This window comes from Pituophis catenifer, unplaced genomic scaffold (genome assembly GCF_029215685.1).
Source record: "Pituophis catenifer annectens isolate HBS135680 unplaced genomic scaffold, rPitCat1.0.hap2 SCAF_2, whole genome shotgun sequence".
In the NCBI taxonomy this organism is placed as follows: domain Eukaryota; kingdom Metazoa; phylum Chordata; class Lepidosauria; order Squamata; family Colubridae; genus Pituophis; species Pituophis catenifer.
The window spans coordinates 159,760,328-159,782,357 of NW_027256882.1; the positions used below are offsets into that span (position 1 = coordinate 159,760,328).

General features: G+C 42.8%; 1 protein-coding gene across 2 annotated transcripts in view; it reads left to right on the forward strand.

Annotated features, from left to right (window-relative positions):
- POU6F1 (POU class 6 homeobox 1) overlaps positions 1–22,030 on the forward strand; it is a 47,750-nt gene that overhangs the window by 20,436 nt on the left and 5,284 nt on the right. Inside the window, exons 2-11 of one of the 2 annotated variants that reach the window (XM_070937901.1) lie at positions 2,187–2,284; positions 2,901–3,108; positions 6,885–7,006; positions 9,611–9,836; positions 11,270–11,499; positions 12,847–12,975; positions 13,403–13,621; positions 16,161–16,299; positions 17,510–17,684; positions 18,824–19,184. In XM_070937901.1, the coding sequence (XP_070794002.1) occupies positions 2,231–2,284; positions 2,901–3,108; positions 6,885–7,006; positions 9,611–9,836; positions 11,270–11,499; positions 12,847–12,975; positions 13,403–13,621; positions 16,161–16,299; positions 17,510–17,684; positions 18,824–19,169 (1,848 nt within the window). In that variant the 5' untranslated portion in view covers positions 2,187–2,230 and the 3' untranslated portion in view covers positions 19,170–19,184. Of the gene's footprint in view, positions 1–2,186; positions 2,285–2,900; positions 3,109–6,884; positions 7,007–9,610; positions 9,837–11,269; positions 11,500–12,846; positions 12,976–13,402; positions 13,622–16,160; positions 16,300–17,509; positions 17,685–18,823; positions 19,649–22,030 lie in introns of those variants that run through there. The other variant, XM_070937900.1, reaches the window with a different exon arrangement.

A 22,030-nucleotide genomic window follows, 5' to 3' on the forward strand; every position in this document is an offset into this window, starting at 1 on the left:
CATGCGTGCGCGTGACCCCCCCTCCTCCCCCGCTCCTGGCACATGATGGCAAAAAGGTTAGCCATCACTGATACAGTGGCTCTTAAAGAGAAGCTTACATTGCCTTTATATGATCCTGGAAACAGATTTGGCTGCTTTGATGAGTTGCAGTCAGAGCTTCATTCATGCTCCTATATGCACAAAAACACTTTTTCTGACATGAACGAAAGCCCTAGTTTTATTGTTTACTTTCCAGCATTTAAATTTATTAATTCACATTCTGCACTCTGGAGTGACAAAAAAACAGCCTTGATCAATTTTTTGGGGTGTGACATTCGCTGAGGGATTTCACTGGTGCTATTTTAAATCTCTTTCACAAAATTGAATATGCCCAGATCATTCTTTCTGTCTTTATAGGACTCTATAGTTCATAGTCTCTCATGATTGCCACTATCCTTCTTTGAATATATTGCTGAGTCATAGCATAGCAGCACTCTACAGGGTGAGCTCTTGGGCTTATAGTAACCAACAGTTGGCATACTTCTCTTCAATGTCTTATTAGAATTACATATTCAATTCGTAGATCTTGGACCAATGGGATCTCAAGTGCTACTTGGGAAAAGGGGCGGGGTGAACAGTCACTTTCTGTATCATATATAAGCAGAAGTCAGGAGCTTGCCATATCATTCTTCAATAAATACACAACTATTTCATATTGCCTATATTTAGCTTTGGTTGAAAGCTATCAAACACCTTACAAAAAGCAAGAAGCAAGATAATATTAGGAAGTGGCTCAGATAAACACTTCCCTGATTTACTGGCATGTAAGAATGAAGGGTAGGGAAGCACAATCAGAGTTTTATGTTATTATTGCCTATTGCAATGCAGTACAGTTTTTGTCTTCCTGTGGAGTTAATTTGGTCTACCAAGTGGGCTAAGATACAAGCAGATAACACAACCTTGTGGGATGAGCATGTCAAGAAGAACTACATCAGGATGCCAGGATCAGAACGCTGATGACACCCAGCTGTACATCTCCACCCCAGACCACCCCAATGATGTCCCGGTGCCTGGAGGCCGTACAGATCTGGATGGGGAGGAACAGACTCGGGCTCAACCCATCCAAGACCGAGTGGCTGTGATTTCCGACGTCCCGATATAGTCAGTTAGCGCCATCACTGACTATTGGGGGTGAGTCGTTGGCCCCCACGGATGGGGTTCGCAACTTGGGCGTCCTCCTGGACTCACAGCTGTCTTTAGAAGAGCATATGGCGGCCGTGGCCAGGAGGACTTTTTATCAGGTTCACCTGATTTGCCAGTTGCGTCCCTTTCTGGATCGGGACTCGTTACGCACGGTCACTCATGCCCTTGTCACCTCACTCCTGGACTACTGCAATGCTCTCTACATGGGGCTCCCCTTGAGGAGCACCCGGAGGCTCCAACTGGTCCAGAATGCGGCCGCCCGGGTGGTGATGGGAGCGACGTAGCGCTCCCATGTGACCCCCCTCCTGCGCGAGCTGCACTGGCTCCCCGTGGTCTTCCGGGTGCGCTTCAAGGTTTTGGTTACCACCTTTAGAGCGCTCCATGGCTCAGGACCAGGGTACTTACGAGACCGCCTTCTGCCATCAGTAGCCTCTCACCGACCAGTTCGCTCCCATAGAGAGGGGCTCCTCAGGGTGCCATCGGCCAAACAATGTCGACTGGCGGCCCCCAGGGGGAGAGCCTTCTCTGTGGGGGCACCTGCCATCTGGAACGAGCTCCCCCCGGAGATATGGAGGATCCAAGACTTACGCATCTTCCGCCGCACCCTAAAAACGTTTTTATTCCAACAGGCTGGTCTGGCCTAACTCTCCCTTTTAAATTGGGTTTTAAATGTTTTATATAAATTGGATGTCTTAAATTTGTTTTTTGAGCCCAAATTATTTAATCTATTTTTAATAGCTTTTAACTTTTGTATGTTATTTGTATTTTTATCTTGGCTGTTCACCGCCCTGAGTCCTCCGGGAGTAGGGCGGTATACAAATATGATAAAATAAATAAATAAATAAATAAACAGAAATGATGAGCAGAATCAGAGGGTGATGAAGGAGCCAGATAAAAGGATTTTAAAAATGCTTTGACAAGGCTAGATAAATTCATAAACATGGAGAATAAGATGAGCTAAAGGAGAGTCTGACATACAAATATACTATTCTGTTGCTTTTCAGTATGCGACCCATCAGTGGTAGCACCCATTTTTCAGCACTGAATTATGGAGACTGAAACTGTGCCCTCACAGGAAGCTTCCCTGACTGTTAATGAACAGGTATGTCTGTCTGTCTGTCTGTCTGTGTCTCTGTCTGTGTCTCTGTCTCTGTCTCTGTCTCTGTCTCTCTCTCTCTCTCTCTCTCTCTCTCTCTCTCTCTCTCTCTCCTTCCTTCCTTCCTTCCTTCCTTCCTTCCTTCCTTCTTTCTTTCTTTCTTTCTTTCTTTTTTTCTTTCTTTCTTTCTCAAATTTACATAGCCACCATCTCATGGTGTGTGGCTGTGGACAGTGTACAACAGTCCAATAATACAGTAGATACATAAAACAGTCATTATCTAAAACTGTTATATAAAAATTATTTTAAAAAATATTTAAAACCGGGAAGGAAAAAGTAATACAGAAAAAGAAAATAATAGACGGAGGGGTGTTAATAATAACCCCTCATTTATCCACCTTATATCCAGTCTGACAGCACTGTCAACCAAGATCTGCAGCCTGGTTTTCAGGCAGAAAGTTTTCCAAAACTTCTTTGGGGGAGTTTTGGTCTGCATAGTCAGGCTGCTCCTGGCTTCCCTGTTTAAGAATCCAATGCATATCTCCCTAGTTACTTCCCTTTGCCTATTGTGTTGATGATTTGGAGCCCTTATGTCCCCATATGCTTTGCTATCTTTTCTCAGGTGATTGTGATGTCAGGACATGAGACAATTAGGGTACTAGAAGTGGGAGTAGATGCTCCAGTCTCAATAAAAAATGAAGGGAAAACGCTGAAAGCAACAGATGCAGCAGCTGGAGGAGAGGATTCTGCAAACTGCCCTCCAGAATCAAGTAAAACAGGACAGGAAAGGGTACAACAAAACCCAGAGAAGGCATGCAGGGAATCAAGCGGTAAGTGGCACTTCATATGTTTCCATTTATTTGGTCTTCTCCATCCCCACCTTGTTACCCAATCAGAAAATCAGAAAAGTAAAGATAGAAGCCATATGGGACAATTTCATAAGAAACATAGAACAAGACTGTATGAGGCTCTCACAAAGTTTAACAAAGGTCATTTATAGGTATCTGTATTCAGAAAAAAAACACCCTCCTTCTCTTTGGTTGCTAAAATGATATGTTGGAATAGGGAGAATCTGTAGACCTCAAAAACACATAAACTGAACCATGGAGGTCTCCTTAGGTCCTGCTTCCACCTACTGAAATTCCCCATTTTATTCTTCTCCAATAGCCAAGGGATGCTTCCATATAGAGGGCTCTGGAGCTAGCCATCAGCAAACATTCTGCAGCTCTTCTTTTGCAATAAGACAGAAATAATGAGAAAATGCAGAAGGGCTATAAATGTGAGACATCAAGATATCTTCTTCCCCAACCTTAAATTATATGACTGGAACAATCTGGAGATTCATCATGAGAGGCAGGAAAAAAATACAGATAAGATGAATAGAGAATGGTGTACCTAAAGCCTGTTGTCAGGTATCCCATTTCTGGGCCTTTCCACATATTAAGCATGGAGAAAATAATAATGGATTGAGCCAGATAGCTGCAGTATTGGATGGTCCAAATTTCAAACCTCAAATAACAATTTATAGGCAGTGGACCAAGCAACAACAGAGCAGAGAGGTTGAAGAAATGACAGGTGGGCAAATGAAGAAGACAGCTGGTTGGCAGTGAGGCAGGATCAGTCGAGTGACATTTTTGGCAACAAGAAGTTACTTGGATTAGAAAATGGTAGTGGAGGATGCAGGGGTGAAATTAAATTACCTTCCCTACCGGTTTGCAAATGTGCATGCGCAGAGGCTTAAAATCATCGCAAAAAAGCGCCGTCATGACGTCTGCGCGGGTGGGCGGAGCCTCCCACAGCCATCGCTACCGGTTCACCCGAGCTGGATAGAATTGGCTGGATTTCACCCCTGGGAGGATGGTGTGTTTATCTCATGACATGATTTCTTGACTACAAATATTCTATTCAAAGTGTTCAGTTACTGGGCTGAATTCTGGTTTCTACTTTTGAAGTCAGATGGATATGAGATGGATGGTGAGATGTCAACTTCCTGGGTATTGGGCTTGCATGTAGTGTTGGGATCTGTGGCTCTGACAAGTGTTATGTTCCTTAATCTGCTGCTGGCCTTAAGAAGAGTCCCCTTGGAAATTCTCTGTTCCATTTTTGTGTGTAAATATTGCATGTTCTTAAAAACCATTTAACACTCTCTGAAGGAGAAACATCATCAGATTTATTTTAAGCAACCCATCTAGTTCAGAACCTATCCGGTTTGCAATGGGAAAAAATCATGATCACAAATAACTGTGAGAAATGTGAGCGTTAAAAATCCTTTTTAACAGGTAAAACTTTTTCCAGAGGAAAATCAAGATAGGAAATAGAGAGTAAGGAAGGAATGGTTGATGTAATTTTATTTGTGGAGTCCTTGACACTCTAGGAGCCTGGTTGCTTGCTTACAGACATTTCATTACCCAATTAGGTAACATCATCAGTGCCTCTGTTATACATGCTTTCTGAAATGTTTGATGCCCATATGTGGTTCCAATTGAAGAGAATATCTGTAAGTCAGAGTTGGTTTTTGTGCTCTCTAAACTTGGTTGCTTGCTTGCAAATGATCAGTAAATCATGATACCTACAGAAAACAAGATATTCTCTTCTATTGGTCACATAGTCCTTTTTCTGTCTGTCACTTTTCTTGTTCAAGTAGTTCTTGTAGTAAGAATTTCCTTCTCGAAGGATCGTTTCACATCACCCTTGCTAATTATATATACTCTTGCACATGTGTACCCATCATACTGTTCCTTTTTGGAGCATGCAATGCTATAAAAAGCACAAAAAATCTAGTAATAATAAGAAAAAAAGGTAGTGTGGTGTGGTGGCCTAGAGATGAAGACAGCTGCCTCACACTCAGGCGGTTGAGAGTTCAATTCTAGGCAGCAACAGATGCTTTTCTATCAGGGCACAAAGAGAAAATATCTGCTGCAAACTCCACAGAGACATTAGGAAGGGCATCTGGCCAGTAAACACTCAGCTCCGTTCAGTCACCCCAACTCCACCCCAATAAAAAGGATTACAGGGTTGTGAAAAGAAAAAAAGAAGAAGAAAAAGAAATTAAAGGTATGAGATTAGAAAATAAAATCCAAATAAATCTAGTTCACAGCTATACCATTATAATTTCCAAACTTTTCCATGAAACTGTCAAATTTTTTATTAAGCCTTCTCTCTAAACCTACCGTACTTAAGATTTTATTTCTATTATTTTACTCGTTAACCCTCTATTAACTTCATGTTTATATAAAATATATTTCAAGCCTACCCACTTAGCTATATGCGTTCTCTAAATCAACAAATGCACAGTAAACTTTCATTCATAATATTCCTTCAAAACCGGCTAAACAACAAAATTTATGTATCCATTTATTGATACATACAAATACACATGCATACAGTTTAGAGACTGCCAAATTCCCAACATCTCTGACCAACATACTATTAAAAAAAAAAAAAAAATACAAAACCCAAGAAGGAATCATGAACAGCCCCAAAGTGACATTGAAAATAAACATAAAGCAGCAATTTTAAAAAAAATATCCAGCAGGGGTTCAACTATAATTCTGCCCTAATGCCTGGGAAAATAATTAGGACTTCAGTAGCTTCCTCAGCATCATTAGGGTAGATAAATCAAAATGGTTGCATAATACATGTAATTAGAGAAAGAAAAGCTAGACCAGGGGTGTCAGACTGGCAGCCACACCCACACCAGCTCCCTGAAGGGAAAAAGTGTCACAATACATCACGTGACGACAACGTGATGCAGCGAGTTTGACACCTGTAGGCTAGACTAAATGATCAGCCTTAGTCATAATAGCATTCTTTATTAATAGTAGTAATTTTGAAACATTTTGGCCAGCATGCCATAACAGCAACCAAAGGCCAGCTTTGCCTAAATCATGCTCGTGCTTTCCTACATAAGCATTCTATGGATCTCTGATCCAGATACTACTTGCCAGCAGACAATACAGTGACAGTAACAGAATTGGGGGGAACCTTGGAGGTCATCCAACCCCATGCTCTTCATACTATACTATACTATACTATACTATACTATACTATACTATACTATACTATACTATACTATACTATACTATACTATACTATACTATTACCAATACCCTGTTTCCCCCAAAATAAGACATCCCCTGATAATAAGCCCAATCGGGCTTTTGAGCGCATGGCAATAAGGCCAAGCGCTTATTTCAGGGTTCAAAAAAATATAAGACAGGGCCTTATTTTCGGGGAAACGCGGTATAATACTATTTTTGATAAATGGCTATCCAATCTCTTCTTAAAATCCTCCAGTGACGAGGCACCCACAACTTCCGAAGGCAAGTCGTTCCTCTGGTTAATTGTTCTCACTGTTTGGAATTTTCTCCTTAATTCTAGATTGCTTCTCTCCTTGGTTAATTTCTATCAGGAGTGGGTTCTACTTACCTTTACTACCAGTTCGCAGCAGGGCCGCGCAATTGCATGCCAATTTGAGATGCATGCAGTCTATTGATCCATGTTCAGGATGTCCTCTTCATTCAATGAAAGTAACTTGGTTTGATATACAATATCCAGGATGATAGTTGAAGAGGTTAACAGAGTAACATGTTTTCTCTTTTTTAAGGTGAAGTCAAGGCATTGCCTGAAATAACACCTGTGCCTATCCCAGGAATTGTGCCATTTAGCCAAGTGACAAGCCAACCAACACCAACTTTAACTCCTGTCACAGTACAAGCGGCACCACAGGTAACTACCCTACTACAGTAGTTTTAATATAAACAGGAGGGAACCTCTTGTTCAATGAACGAAGGAAATACTGTAATGCAGTCAATTTCTCTAGTGGAGTTGGGAATTCCCAGTGCCCTGTGGAGCAGCTGAATATGGACAGGATACTTAGGCAGAAGGAGAATCTTTACTAAAATCCCACAGTGTTATGGAACTTAGAGGTTCTCACATTTAAGATACTTTTTGATGTTATAGATCAAGGGTCTCCAATCAAGACTTGTAGACTTCAACTCCAAAAATACTTCAGCCAGACATGCTGGCTGAGGAATTCTGGGAGTTGAAGTCCACAAATCTTAAAGTTGCCAAGGTTGGAGAGCCCTGTTACAGATAGCTTTGGTACTCTGGAATGTGGTCTCATTTTTTTTAAAGGATGCAGTTGACAAAGCTTTGTAGAAATCAAATGCACCCTTCCAGTGTTTTCTTGGCAGGCATTTGGGTGGGTTTTTTTTAAGAGTGCTGCAAGATACACAAATGCAACTTGACATATCATTAATCCCTTATATGAGAGCCCCACCCAACAAAACTAAGGAGTTAAAGAGAGATTTGCCTTGTTTATCTTCTATAAAGCCTGCATACCTTTTATTCCATACAAGCTCTCATAGAGCAGCTGTTTAAGAAAATTAGTGTAAATTGCCTCACAGTTTAGAAATAAGAAAACCGCCTTAGTTCAGTGATATAAAAAAAAACACAAAAGAGGAAACTATCCAAATGTGCTGTAGACTATTAGTTTCATTCTCCAAAATAACATATTTAAGAGTGTCAAATACATGAGGTAATGCCCTTTTTTAGCTCTTGGAATGGGATGTGGAGTTTCTTCACTTATTTTGTGGTTCTCCAGAAGAACAAATTTATCCCAGAAAAGGGCTGAAAGGTTGAACATATTGAGACCCACAAAGAGAATAAAACTCATTTTCTATGGTATCTTTTGATTTTTTTTTTCCTTCACTGTCCTGCATCTTATCCTTGTCACATGGAGAACAAAATCATTACCTGTTGGGGGTTTTGATATTATTCGTAGGGCTTTGGAACGTAAAGGAATGGATAAAATGCCTTTGAATTCTGATTCATTTAATTGTGATGCAAGCACTGTTATTTTATACAAAGTAATCTTTTTCCCTACTCTGGAAAATCTCACCTGTTTAGAAAATAATGTATAAGATAACAACAGTGGGATTAAGAATGAGGACAGGCATTGGCGAATGAATGTTTCCCCATTCAGGTGATACACACAGTTTCACAGGCGATACATTAAAATCACCTATCATTGCTTGCCAGGATGGGGAGATTTCTCCTTCCTCGTGCCTCTTCTTGTCAAAATACTTCAAACTGCGGTTGGCAGCTGCAAAGAAAAATTGTATTTTCATTGTCAAATAAGCTTATCAGCTTTGCTCTGAAATAGCAGATTGGAATACATCCTAGAACATTTGGCCTTCGAGAAATTGCTAAACAACAATACCCAGCTTTTCTTATCATTGGCCAAGGCTGCTGGGATTTGTAGTTCAGGAAGGAAGGAAGGAAGGAAGGAAGGAAGGAAGGAAGGAAGGAAGAAAAAGGAAAGAAAGAAAAAAAGGAAAGAAAGAAAGAAAGAAAGAAAGAAAGAAAGAAAGAAAGAAAGAGAAGTAGCTGAAGTGATGAAATGATTTCCCAGCAGGAAGATCTGCTGCCCACCGTTATGGCAAACAAAGCCAGTACTGTTTACAGCATGTATTTTAGATAGCTTGTGAACATTGCAAGGAAATTATTTCCGCCTCCCTCTTAGTCTACACAAGGGGTATCAAACTCAATTTCATTGAGGGCCGCATCAGGGTTGTGTTTGACCTTGGGGGGCTGGGGTGGGCGTGGCCAGGGTGAGTATGGCCAGCTTGACGTCACTCGTGTTGGGGCGCCTGTGGTGGCCCAAGTGCTCTGCCAGCAAAAACAGGCTCCTGAACTCCATTTTTGGCCACGATGGCCTCCTGCAGGCCTCTGCCAATGAAAATGGAGCTTTGGGGGGGGGCGGTCCTTCGCTATGTCCAGGGTGACCTCACGGACCAGATCTAAGTACCCCATGGGCCAAATCCAACCTCTGGGCCTTGAGTTTGACTCCCCTGGTCTACACTGACCTGTGGGATGACCATGCACCCCAGGGTGCAGTACAGTAGTGCCAGTTTTCTGAAGGACATATCCTTGGCTAAAACTGGCCTGATAACTAATAAATTAGATAACTAGGGTTTACTGTGCTATGCTTTGGACTTTGCATTTCGAGTCAAAAAGGGATTGGGCGAACAGACAGCAGAGACTAATCGATCAGGGCTGGGAATTAAAAAAAAAAAAAAGATATGTCCCAGGTTCTTTCATGGTTGACTTTGAACCAGCCCCCCCATTGGAGTGTTACAGAGCTGGGTCACCCAGCTGCTGGCCACGGGGTGGGGGCCAAGCCGCACCCGGCACATCTCAGTCAGGCATCTCCTGGCTGGGCTGGGCCTCCGGTGGACCGGCTGACGTGACTGCTGCACTGATGCTGTCTGCAGTGGCGTTGATTTTGTTTTCCCTTTTTTCTTTTTTACATCTCGTTTGCTTTTGCAGGTCTTGACTCAGGAAAACTTAGCAACAGTTGTGACAGGCGTAATGGTTCCAGCAGGGGCAGTTACTCAACCTCTTCTTATCCCCATCAGTATTGCAGGTCAAGTGGCAAGTCAGCAGGGGCTGGCTGTGTGGACATTTCCTGCAGCAACGGTGGCTGCCCTCCCAGGACTGACGGCTGCCTCTCCTACTGGGGGAATTTTCAAATCACCTATAGCCAATTTGCAAGGTAACCATTGTTTCTTGGAAGGTCACATAGGGGGAGCAAGAGTCTGCGGCACTTGGGCCTTAACCAGAATCAGCCTTAATCTGGGAGGGAGCATGTTGGGAGGCTGATAATCTTTTTAAATTTCAGGAAGGGAGAGAGGGATAGCTCTTTTGCTCTAGGTCAAAGGCCAAGGTGTTCTGGTCCAAAACGGCATGCATCAGACTTCCCCCATTAACTTGAGTGCAGGAACCAAATCCATTGATGGAAAGGATCTGCTTCCCCCTCTGAAATGAATGGGGAGGTCTTTCTAAGTTTTATGCCTGCATCAAAGCCCCCAGGATGTTCCCTTGCAGACCAGCAGTTTCTTGGCTAAATGATGTCACTAAATTCCTAGTCTGTGTGACAGCAGAAAATACAGTGCGGTTTGGTTTCAGGGGCCTGTTATTTATAAAGGAAACCATGGTTCCAGTCAGTATTCTCTGCAAATAACTTTCATTTTCTGAAGACTGGTAGGACAGCAATGCTTAATTAAAAATGTAGAGCTAGGATTAATTCCCCAGGCGCTACTTCTTGCTAGCAGTTAATTCACACAAGGAGCCAGTGATGCAAAGTATCCGGGTAGCTGTGGTTACTCTGAGTTGCAACAGCTGTTCCGGCAATGATGGAGCCCAGCCCACCAAGCTGTTGTCTACTTGTTTAGGTGGCCCCTGATTTCATCTTGCATTAGAGAGATAATTTCTAGCATGAGTAGAGAGAATTCCACGGAACTCAAAACCTTCCCTGTCTGTTTCAATATAATTGCTTTGTGTGTGGTGTATCTTTTAACTCCAGCTGGTACAATAGTTCCTCTGAATATGAAATACAGGTAGTCCTCGACTTACAACAGTTCATTTAGTGACCGTTCAAAGTAACCTCACTGAAAAAAATGATTTATGACTGTTTTTCATGCTTACGACCATTGCAGCCTCCCCATGGTCATGTGATCAAAATTCAGCTGCTTGGCAACTGACTCATATTTATGACGGTTGCAGTGTCCAGCGGTTCACCTCTTGCGACCTTCTGACAAGCAAAATCAATGGGGAAACCAGTTTCACTTAACAACCGGGTTACTAATTTATCAACTGCAGGGATTCGCTTTAACAACTGTGGCAAGAAAAATTGTAAAATGGGGGCAAAACTCACTTAGGAAATGTTTCACTTAGCAACAGAAATTCTCGGCTCAATTGTGGTAGTAGGTTGAGGACTACCTGTATCCTTTCCCCCATTTTATCTTCAAGGTTTAGTTCTTGGCTCATTAGATCCCATACATGCTGAGAAGTAATTCTTCCCATTGCTTTCCCATGGGTCAAACCTAGAACTTATGTGACAAACCTGGAGACTGTCCCTCCCCTTCAAAAAGTACATTTTGCGACAACCCAATATTTAACACATCTCTTTCTGTCTTGCTCTCGCAGCCACTGCAGTGCTGAACACAGCAGTACAAGCCCCTTTGCAGCCAGCCCAACCTTTCCAGGCACAGCCAACAGCCCAGCCCCGGCCATCCATCCAAACACAGACTGTGTTCCAACCAGCAGCTCAGACAACTCTTTTGTCACAGCCAACCACAACAGCCAATCCACCTGCCGCCAAGCCACTGGAAACTCCAACACAGATCACGGTTCAGCCGGCAGGATTTGCAGGAATAGTAAGACATTAGAAAACCCCTTTCCTTGAAGAAGACTTTTGAGCTACAGGGAAGCAGGGTTGGGAGCAGACAAACCTTCTATAAATACATTTCTGACCCAACTCAAGACCTTCCACATCACTTTGATCCTTTCTGATTTTGCCAAAGAAGAAAATCTCATGTACATTTCTGTGATGAATTCAGTACTGAATAAGTTCAACAAATCTAGTAACTGCATAGAATAAGCCTCTGCGCTGATAATGAGAAATCTATTTCTTTGATACATAAAAATGTCCCTGGTATACCGTGTTTCCCCAAAAATAAGACTCTGTCTTATAGTTTTTTTGAACCCTGAAATAAGCGCTTGGCCTTATTGCCGTGCGCTCAAAAGCCCGATTGGGCTTATTATCAGGGGATGTCTTATTTTGGGGGAAACGGGGTAAAATCTGAACCACAATCTATATTCAGTCTTCATTTCAAATGAGGATATGAAAAAATACAGTGTTTCCCCGAAAATAAGACCTAACCAAAAAATAAGTCCTGGCATGATTTTTCAGGATGCTCATAATATAAGCCCTAGTCAAAAAATAAGCCCCAGTTAAGATTGTCAGCCAGACGGATGCATTTAGTATCATATGTCCCTGAAAATAAGCCCTAACCGGAAAATAAGCCCTAATGCGTCTTTTGGAGGAAAAGTTATTTTCAGGGAAACGTGGGTATGGTATATCGTAGTGGTTAAAGACTAGGTTATAGTCCAGGTTCCCAAGCCCAAGGCTCTAGTCCTCCCTTCAGTTTCGAAGTCAGCTTGGGTTACCTCAGCTCTAATCAGCGTCAGACTCTACAACATGGTGGCTGAAAAACAAAAACTCTCGTTACATCATGAATTGATAGCTTTGCCGTGTCGACTATAGTGTGCAGTGCAAAACAAGCAGATGCTGCAACAAAGTGAGAGAAATGCTAAAAATAAGAAAAACAAGAATCCAGCCACTCTTTTCTTATTGAAGGAAGCATTGACCTTTGCAGTAACAAATCACTCCTTAGCCATATTTGAAGACTGGTGCCAAAAATGGCAATCATTATCCATGTATTAACTTGGAACGAGGTTAGTCAGATTGCATATTTTCAAAGGTAATTTTATTATTTAGATCATGGAACAGGGCAAACTGACCTCCTCAGGAGTGATCAGGCTCCTTGATATAATAAACACTTCATATCTTCAGAGAGTGACAAATGCATATGTAATTCTGCCTTGTGGAAGAAAGTATGGAGGCAGTTGAGGCAGAGAAGATCTCACTTTGCATGCAGATGAAGAATCCTAACCTTTGATCTTCGTTTTCATTTATTGTTTCGTTTTGGTATCTCTTACAGATCAGTGCAGCTTCTCTTGGAGCCCCAACCCAGCTGCTTAGCTCACTAGCTGCCACGCCTGTCATTGCAAACACCATTCCTAGTGTGCAAGGAATAACTGGACAAATCCTGACTAATGCTCAAGGGCAAGTAAGTGCTGTTTCCATTCTGGAAACAGAATTAATGGATTCTGTAGGCCATGCTTAAAGGACACAAGAATGGTGTTTTTTTTTTAGTTGCCAAACAAAACATCTGTGCAGTTTATTCATTAATGTTATACGGCCTGCCTTTCCTCCAAAGCTTAAGGCGCATTAGAAAGCATTTTCTTCTCCTGTTTTGATATAGATTGGGCATAGAGATAATTATTAAGCCAAAGTCATCCAGTGAATTTTCATAGTCATGGATGGATTCAAATGGGACTCTGCCTGGTCCCAGTCCTACACCCTAAACTTTATACTATCTTGGCTCTGCTACAGAAATCTTAATGGCAAAACTAAATCCATGTGGTTTTGATAGGAAAATGTCAGAAGATTAACACACTGCAACCTTGGTGCTTTCCCTTGCCTTTGTCCTCCAGGTTATTGGAACTCTTCCATGGGTAGTGAACCCAACCGGAATTGCAACGGCAACTCCTGCCCCTGCTACGTTGCCGGCACAAAATCTACAAGTCCAGGCGGTAACACCCCAGCTGCTTTTAAATGCCCAAGGCCAGATCATCGCCACCTTGGCTAGCACCATCCAGACAGCAACCACTATCAGGAAATCAACCCCCCCAGAATCTCCTGCCAAGAGCGAGGTGAGTGCAACAAGCAAAGCTGCTGAGAAAATCACCAGAGGATCTTAACAGCAAAATTACCAAGATGCCCAAAGAGGCACCTATAGAGTGTGTGTGGGGGGGGGGAGAGGGGGAATGTGGATTAAATAGAAATGGGGAGCCTACTGCTTTTGATAGATTGTTGAACTAGGAGAAGTCATGAAAGAGCTTCAAATTATTTATTTAATACTATCTGGAACGAGCTCCCCCCAGAGATACGGAGGATCCCGGATCTGCGCACCTTCCGCCGTGCTTTAAAGACCTTATTATTTCACCAGGCGGGCCTGGCCTAATTTTCTCCCTCTTTCATAAAAGATTTTTAATTTTTAAATATCTTTTAGTATTTTATACTTTCAATTTTAAAATTGGTTTTAAATAGTTCGGGGTTTTAAATTTGTCGGAGCCAAAATTATTTAATTTGATTTTATTCTACTTTTAAATTTTGTATGGATGTGTTTTATTGTTTGGCTGTGCACCGCCCTGAGTCCTTCGGGAGTAGGGCGGTATAGAAATGAAATAAAATAAATAAATAAATAAATAAATAAATAAAATAAATAAATAATAGAATAACAGTCCAACCCCCTGCTCAAGCAGGAAACCCTATACCATTTCAGACAAATGGTTGTCCAGTCTCTTCTTAAAAATCTCCAGTGTTGGAGCACCCACAAGTTCTGGAGGCAAGCCGTTCCATTGGTTAATTGTTCTGCCAGGAAAGTTTTCCTTAGTTCTAGGTTGGTTCTCTCCTTGATTAGTTTCCACCCATTGCTTCTTGTCCTGCCCTCAGGTGCTTTGGAGAATAGCTTGACCCGCTGTTCTTTGTGGCAGCCCCTTAGATATTGGAACCCTGCTATCATGTCACTCCTAGTCTTTCTTTTCATTAAACTAGACATACCCAATTCCTTCAGCCATTCTTCATATGCTTTAGATTAATAAACCAGTTTATCGATCACATTTATACAGCCGCCTATCTCACAAAAAGCCAATCTGGGTGGCATACCTCAATAAGAATAGCAATTCTATAAATACAATCCTTATAAAAATATAAAACAACCGTTATGAAAAATTAAAATATATTAAAAAGCAAGGCACAGTACGAGGCACTTTATTATTTTTACTGCTGAGGAAGAGGAGGCAGGCCAGTGGGAGTTTGCATCTCACCTGTCAAATTAGTTAATCAAGCCTGAGGTGTCACAAAATTGGCTGGAAGCAGGAATAGCATTTCCTGTTTTGCCTCAGGCTGCAAAACATCTTCGCTTGGCCCTGACCCTTGATGACTTGGTAGCTGAATGTGTAAAATATTCCTCTTGTCAAGCGTTGCTTGTGGCATGACATATGTTATATCGGTGTCAGGGTGATCAGTGGGATTTATATGCTAGATATAGCAACACTGGTGCTCAGGTTAGCAACTAAGGCCCATATGCAGGCCTGGTTGAAATAATATCATCCTGGATTGAGATGAAAACAGAAGTAGTGTTTTGAGAGCCAGCAGACCTAAAATGTCCTCCCTCCAATCCATTTTGATTTCCAGCACCAAGCTCTGGAAAACCTGATCCTACTCCTTTTGTAGCTGAAGTTAGTGATGCCTAGCAAAAACTAGCTGATACCTATGGACCATTACTTTATAAGGCTGACAGGAGTGTCCTGCAGCTGAGCTAGAATCTAATTGGCTGATCTGATGGCTGGTATTTCAATTGGGAAGTGAGAAGGCTGGCACTGACACTTGAACCAAGAGCTCTTGTAGCATGCACTTGAGAGTCAAGATATGTTAACTTTATTCAAACAGTATAAATCATATAAAATAAACAAAGGTAAATGTATTTCCTACCTGGCAAAATTCTCATTGGCTAATGCACCTCCTTTGACCCTGATTGCAACTGGCATAATGGCTCATTAGTCCATTTTTCATTCGTAGTTCATTTCATTTCATTTCTTTATTTATTCGTTCATCTCTCAATTCATCTCTAACAGGCATCTCTGGGCGACTCGCAACAATTTGAAAAACTCGCACTATAAAACTACAAACGATGCAAAATAAATACAGGTAGTCCTTGATTTAAGATCACAACTGAGCCCAACATTTCTGTTGCTAAGTGAGACAGTTGTTAAGTGACTTTTGCTCCATTTTGCAAGCTTTTTTTTTTTTTGTCACAGTCGTTAAGGGCATCACCGCAGTTGTTAAGTTAGTCGCACGGTTGTTAAGTGAAACCGGCTTCCCCATTGGCTTGGCTTATCAGAAGACACACAAAAAGTGATCACATGACCCCAGGACACTGCAGCCGTCATAAATATGAGTCTCTGAATTTTGATCATGTCACTATGGGGATGCTGCAATGGTTGTGGGAAAAACAGTCATAAGTCTCTTTTTTTTTTTTTCCAGTGCCGTTGTAATGTTGAATGGTCACTTAATGAACTGTTGTAAGTCAAGGGCTACCTGTAGAAAATTGGCAGCCAAGCTAAATCAACAAAAGCAGTATTAAACTGTTTTGGTCTGAATATTGCTTTTTTTCTGCTCCGTTGTCAGGTCCAGCCGATTCAGCCTGCCCCAGCTCTCTCACAGCCAACTGTGGTCATTGCAAGTCCTCCCCCAGCATCCAAACTAGCTTCCACTCCTGTCCCCATCACCTGCTCAGAGACACCAACTGTCAGCCAGCTGGTTTCAAGTAAGCATGTTGGTATCCCTGTGATTCTTGTAGCAGGCAGAGAAAGAAGCTGCCAGTAATGGAGGCTGGTTCATGATCACATGCGTGGAACATTTATGGCAGAACACTATGAAGGGGGGGGTTTGCCTGATTTCTGTATTAAAGAGGCATTGTTATACACCCCACAGCTGTTCAGAAAAAGGCGGATGGTGGGGACGCTCGCAAGTGTTAATCCAAACCAAAAAAAAAACCCCCACGTACAGTATTACTTTTTTTAAAAATGTGTCACTCTACTTCTAATAACAAACAGCATGTGCCGAAATGGATAGATTGACGCTGGAACTCCAGGATAAGGGAGAAAGTGACTGTTATCTCGTGTGGCACCAATGGCTGGAAAGGAAAATCAGTACAACTGTAGATGAAAGTAAATAGGGTGAAAGATTAATAGTAGGAGATGAATACAGAGAAGATGCAGGATTATTCTTAGTTTAAACCATTTGAATTATGAGTTTAATACTATTTTCTTATTAATACGTAAAGAAATATATTATATATTCTGTTGATGACAAAAAGCATATATGTAGAATGTTGTGTGGGTTTGTAGGTGGTGGGGTTTTGTTTGTCTTTGTATTGTCTTTATATTTTTGTTTATATTTTAATAATAAAAACATTTTTTTTAAAAAAAAACAGCAGCATACACAGAAAAACGGAGGATTACAACAACACAACATTAATAAACAATATAGGTTGTAATGACACTGACCGACAGAGTGAATACCAAAATCTAACATCTTGCAGATTCTCTCTCCCAGAGCCAGGTTTTATTGCTTTACTCATTATTTATGAAGGCAACCTGCTCGGTAAGATATCTGGGCACCCCTCAGCAGCTTCATATAGATATTAAATAAAAAGTGGGAAAGAGCCAAGCCCTGTGGCACCCTGTCATAGAGTAATTGTAGGCTGAACGTCTTCCACTGACTGGAACCAACCATTCAGTCAGGAAGGAGAATCACCAGCACCTAATCCAAGGAGACCAGCGTGAGATTTAAAGGGATTGATGGAAATGTCCCCCATTTTCAGATCGCAACTCAACTGCTGTGAAATAAAAACTACTTCCTGCCCAGTGGCATGAAAGATGCATGTGGCTGCAGGAGAAAAGGATTTATAGTGCAATTTAGTCAGAAAGTGCAAAATGGAACAAGGGTGTCTTTTTCATTCTTTCTCCTACCAGAGCCTCAACCTTCAAGTAGTGGAAATGATGAAGATGGCATAAACCTGGAGGAGATCAGAGAGTTTGCCAAGAACTTTAAGATTCGACGTCTCTCTCTGGGTCTCACCCAAACCCAGGTGGGACAGGCATTAACTGCCACTGAAGGACCTGCATACAGCCAGTCTGCTATATGCAGGTAAGCGAGTCTGTTTCCCTGTGCAGATGACTCTGGGTGGAATGCAACCCCCAATAGAAAAACAGTTTGCCCAGTCTTCTTTTAAATCAACACTAGGCCTTCCTCCTTCCCAGTTCTTTATATAGCTCAATATCATCAAAGCCATAAGATGGGGCTATCGTATCTAGGATGCAAAATCCAGATGACCACTACATGGCAGCAAAAGAGATAGAATTGTTTGTATATCTTGATTATCATCTAGTGGATATCTAAATAATTGCAGCCCAAACAGAATACCATAGCCCTAAATATGTGTTGGGCTCAAGCCAGTGGTGAAATCCATTTTTTTAACTACCTGTTCTGTGGGCGTGGCTTGGTGGGCATGGTGTGGATTGGTGGGCGTGGCAAGGGAAGGATACTGCAAAATCTCCATTCTTGGCCCATTCCAGAGGAAGGATACTGCAAAATCCCAATTCCTACCCACTTCTGGGGGGAAGTATATTGCAAAATCTCTATTCCCACCCCACTCTGGGGCCAGCCAGAGGTGGTTTTTGCCGGTTCTCCGAACTACTCAAATTTCTGCTACCAGTTCCCCAAACTGCTCAAAATTTCCGCTACCGGTTCTCCAGAACCTCTCAGAGCCTGCTGGATTTCATCCCTGGCCCAAGCTCAGAGATGAGACAGTGAGGTCCAATTGAGTTCAATCCGTTACTTGCTTATACCCGATGGACAGAACCTTGCCAAACTAAAGCTATAACTTTCTGACTACTAGATATTTCTTGACAGATTCTAAGGTGGCTACTTGAAACTGTTCGCCCTTCCCACATCCATCTCGGAACTGTGTGGCCTCTTATTCTGGGCCCCTTTCTGGGAAGGCTCCATGTTGCCAAATCCCTCCCCCTCTGCTCCTCCAGGTGCACGTTCCATCACAGAAGGGTTCCATATCAATTTCTAATCCTGAATTAAGTAGATTGTCGTTATGATGGAAGTTACTTCTAAGGGATCATGTGGAGCCCACTCATTTTGACCTCTGCCCTGCCTTAAATGACTAATGAATCAAACCTGAACATTGAGATATTTATTTCCTTAGGGCTGGGTAGCAAACAGTAGTGACAAGAAGTCCACCTTGCCTTCCTCAATGGTTCCTGCTGATTTTGCAGATTCGAAAAATTGGACATCACCCCCAAGAGCGCCCAGAAGCTAAAGCCCGTGCTGGAGAAGTGGCTGAGTGAAGCTGAGCTTCGGAATCAGGAAGGCCAGCAGAACCTGATGGAGTTTGTGGGTGGGGAGCCTTCCAAGAAGCGGAAACGCCGCACTTCTTTCACCCCGCAGGCCATTGAGGCCCTCAACGCCTATTTTGAGAAAAACACCCTCCCTACCGGCCATGAAATCACCGAGATCGCCAAGGAGCTCAATTATGACCGGGAAGTGGTCCGGGTTTGGTTCTGCAACCGGCGACAGACACTCAAAAACACCAGCAAACTCAACGTCTTTCAGATCCCTTGAGGGCTGGAGCTCAAAGTGAGAATCTCCCTTTCCCTACCTGGCTGCCGTGAGCACTTTGTGGCTAAGTCTCCCCTGCCCCTGCCACCTGTTTATAGTGATGACTGAAGTGAAAGAGGGGAGATCTCCTCGTGTTTTATTGTGCCCCAGCCTGCTGCTTCCTTCCTCTCTGACGTTGCACCGAGCTGTGAAGGCTTAGGAGTCCATTGGCGTTTAACTTCCTTCTGTGTCAGACAAATCATGGTCAGTTAAAAGGAAAAAGGTTCTCCTCGCCTAGTTTGTGTGCATTTTTTTCTTTTTTTGAAGGTGGCATTAGGATTGCCACCAGCATAGCATCCACCAGGAACGATGGGGAAAACCCTGTTTTATTTGAGCCACTTTTCATAGCGATTTCCTATCCAGCAACAAAATCTGCTAATCGTATCCAAGCAGAACTGTGGCATAATTTATATCTCCCTTTCTATATGGATATTACTGTGATGACAGAGCACTATTAAACTGAAAGGTTTTTTTTTCACCTACCAAAATCTTGAAGTTTAATATCCTGGTTCCCTGTTGATTCTTTTATTTTAAGACTGATTTGCCAGTTAAAGAATCCCTTCCAGGAGACTGCTGAGGAGAAGAAAAAGGAGGCAGGTGCAATTGTTTATATCTTGGGATATTGTATGTCTCTTGGCAATCTCATGCCAGCAGAGCACTACTACAAGTAATAAGTAGTCCTGGGCCTAGCTTACTGCAGGGGCAAGGAGGATCTAGCCAAGCAGGGACAAGAGAGGAACACAGAAAACTGCCTTACACTGGTCCATCTGTTGTATTAATGTCAGCTTTGCCTAGCTTTAACTCAACCTAGAGTTTTTAAGCAGTTTGTCCAATGCTACCTGGCAATATAGGTAGTCCTCGTTTAGTGGCTGTTTGCACTTACAACAGTGATGAAAAATCAGCTTTACAACTCTACTTTTACACTTACCCCCTTTACAACAGTCATGATTTCACTTAAGCAAGTGTTTTGCTCAACAATAGAGTTGGTGGTTCCAGTCATGTCTAAATGAGGACTATCTGTACCAGGGATTCAGCTGGGAACCCTCCTGCCTATAGGTGGTTCTCGACTTAGGATCACAATTGAGCCCAAAATTTCTGTTGCTAAGCGAGACAGTTGTTAAGTGAGTTTTGTCCCATTTTATGGACTTTCTTGCCACAGCTTTTAAGTGGATCACTGCCGTTATTAAGTTAGTACACAGTTGTTAGGTGAATCTGGCTTCCCCATTGATTTGGCTTATCTAGAAGGACGCAAAAGGGGATCACATGACCGTGGGAACATAGCAGCGGTCATAGCTTATGAACCAGTTGCCAAGCATCTCAATTTTGATCACATGATCATGGGGATGCTGGAAAGGTCATAACTGAAAAATGATCATAAGTCATTTTTTTCAGTGCCGCTGTAACTGAGCGGTCACTAAACGAACTGTGGTAAATCAAGGATTACCTGTATAAGGCTAGTATTCTACCACTGAGCCCCTTCTTTGCAGTGAAGAAACCCTCTGATGATGGCTTTCCAAAATCCAGCAAGGTTGTTGGCTGTTCAACCCCTTGAGCAGATGGTTCTGATTTGGAACAAATCAGAGCTTAGAGGACTAGGACAGGTGGGAACCACGGCAGGTACCTGGCCTTCTTCTAGCAGTACTTGAAGTTCTTGCTTCATGGAAGGGCTCCATTGAAAAGAACGTAAAAATGCTATCTTCTATACAGTAAAGCTATTGATTAAAGAAGGTGGGAGGAATATGGCTGTGTCCTTGAAATGGGGTTATGTCAGCCTCACTTGGTAGACCAGATGGGGAAATCAACTCTATAGGAAAACCAGAATTAACTTTATTGAGATTGGCTACTATAAAAATAAATTTGCAAGTCCAATTGTGTTGTACCTTCCTCCCCACCATACTACAGTACAGTACTACAGTACAGTACCCATTGTACTTACAGTAGTGGCCAAAATTGTGGAAACATTTTGAGAAAAGGGGCATTGTCTTACCTGAATGCCCGTTCTGCTGAGCAGAGGGGCCAGCAATCAGGAATGGGTTAACTCTGTCATCTGTCCTGGACTGAGTCTGCAATCTGTTAAGCTCCTCCTCTTCCTCCTGCTTCCCAGATTTCCCACGAAGGAGATGCTGCAAACTGGTGAGCTGAGCTGAAAATACATCATTAGCCATACGTCCCACCCCCACCCCCCCACGGCAAGGGCCAGAAAGGAAAAAGCGGAGCTGACTGCTGGCCCTGTGCTCAGAAGAACGGGCGTTCAGCTAAGGCAACGCCCTTTCTACTGGAGCGTGAGGCCAGCAGGTCAGGAATGGGACATGCCAAAGCAGACCTCCTATTGGGTGGGGACCGACCAGACTGAAGCTGTCCCTCCGAATGGACCTGTTGTAAAACCCAGCGGCCATATGCCGCCTCCGCATAGATGTCCAACTTATAATGGCGGATGAACGGGGAAGGAGACGACCAGGTGGCCGCCCGACACATCCTCTAAGGAGGCCTGAGTGGACCAAGCCACAGAGGCTGAAGCGCTGCGAGTCGAGTGGGCCGTAATCCCTCGAGGGACTGTCCGAGCCTGAACCCTGTAGCCTGGGTCAATAGTTGCCCGAAGCCAGCGACCAATGGTGGAGGAAGTGACCTTACGTTTTAAGGACGCCGGCTGGAAGGACACGAAGAGACTCTCAGAACGCCTGATAGAGGCGGTCCGTTTAAGGTAAATACAGAGAGCCCGACGGATGTACCAAGGTATGCCAGATACATTCTAAACGATGGGCTGGATTTGTACAAAAATTGGGAAGTACCAATTCCTGGGACCTGTGGAATGGGATATTGACCTT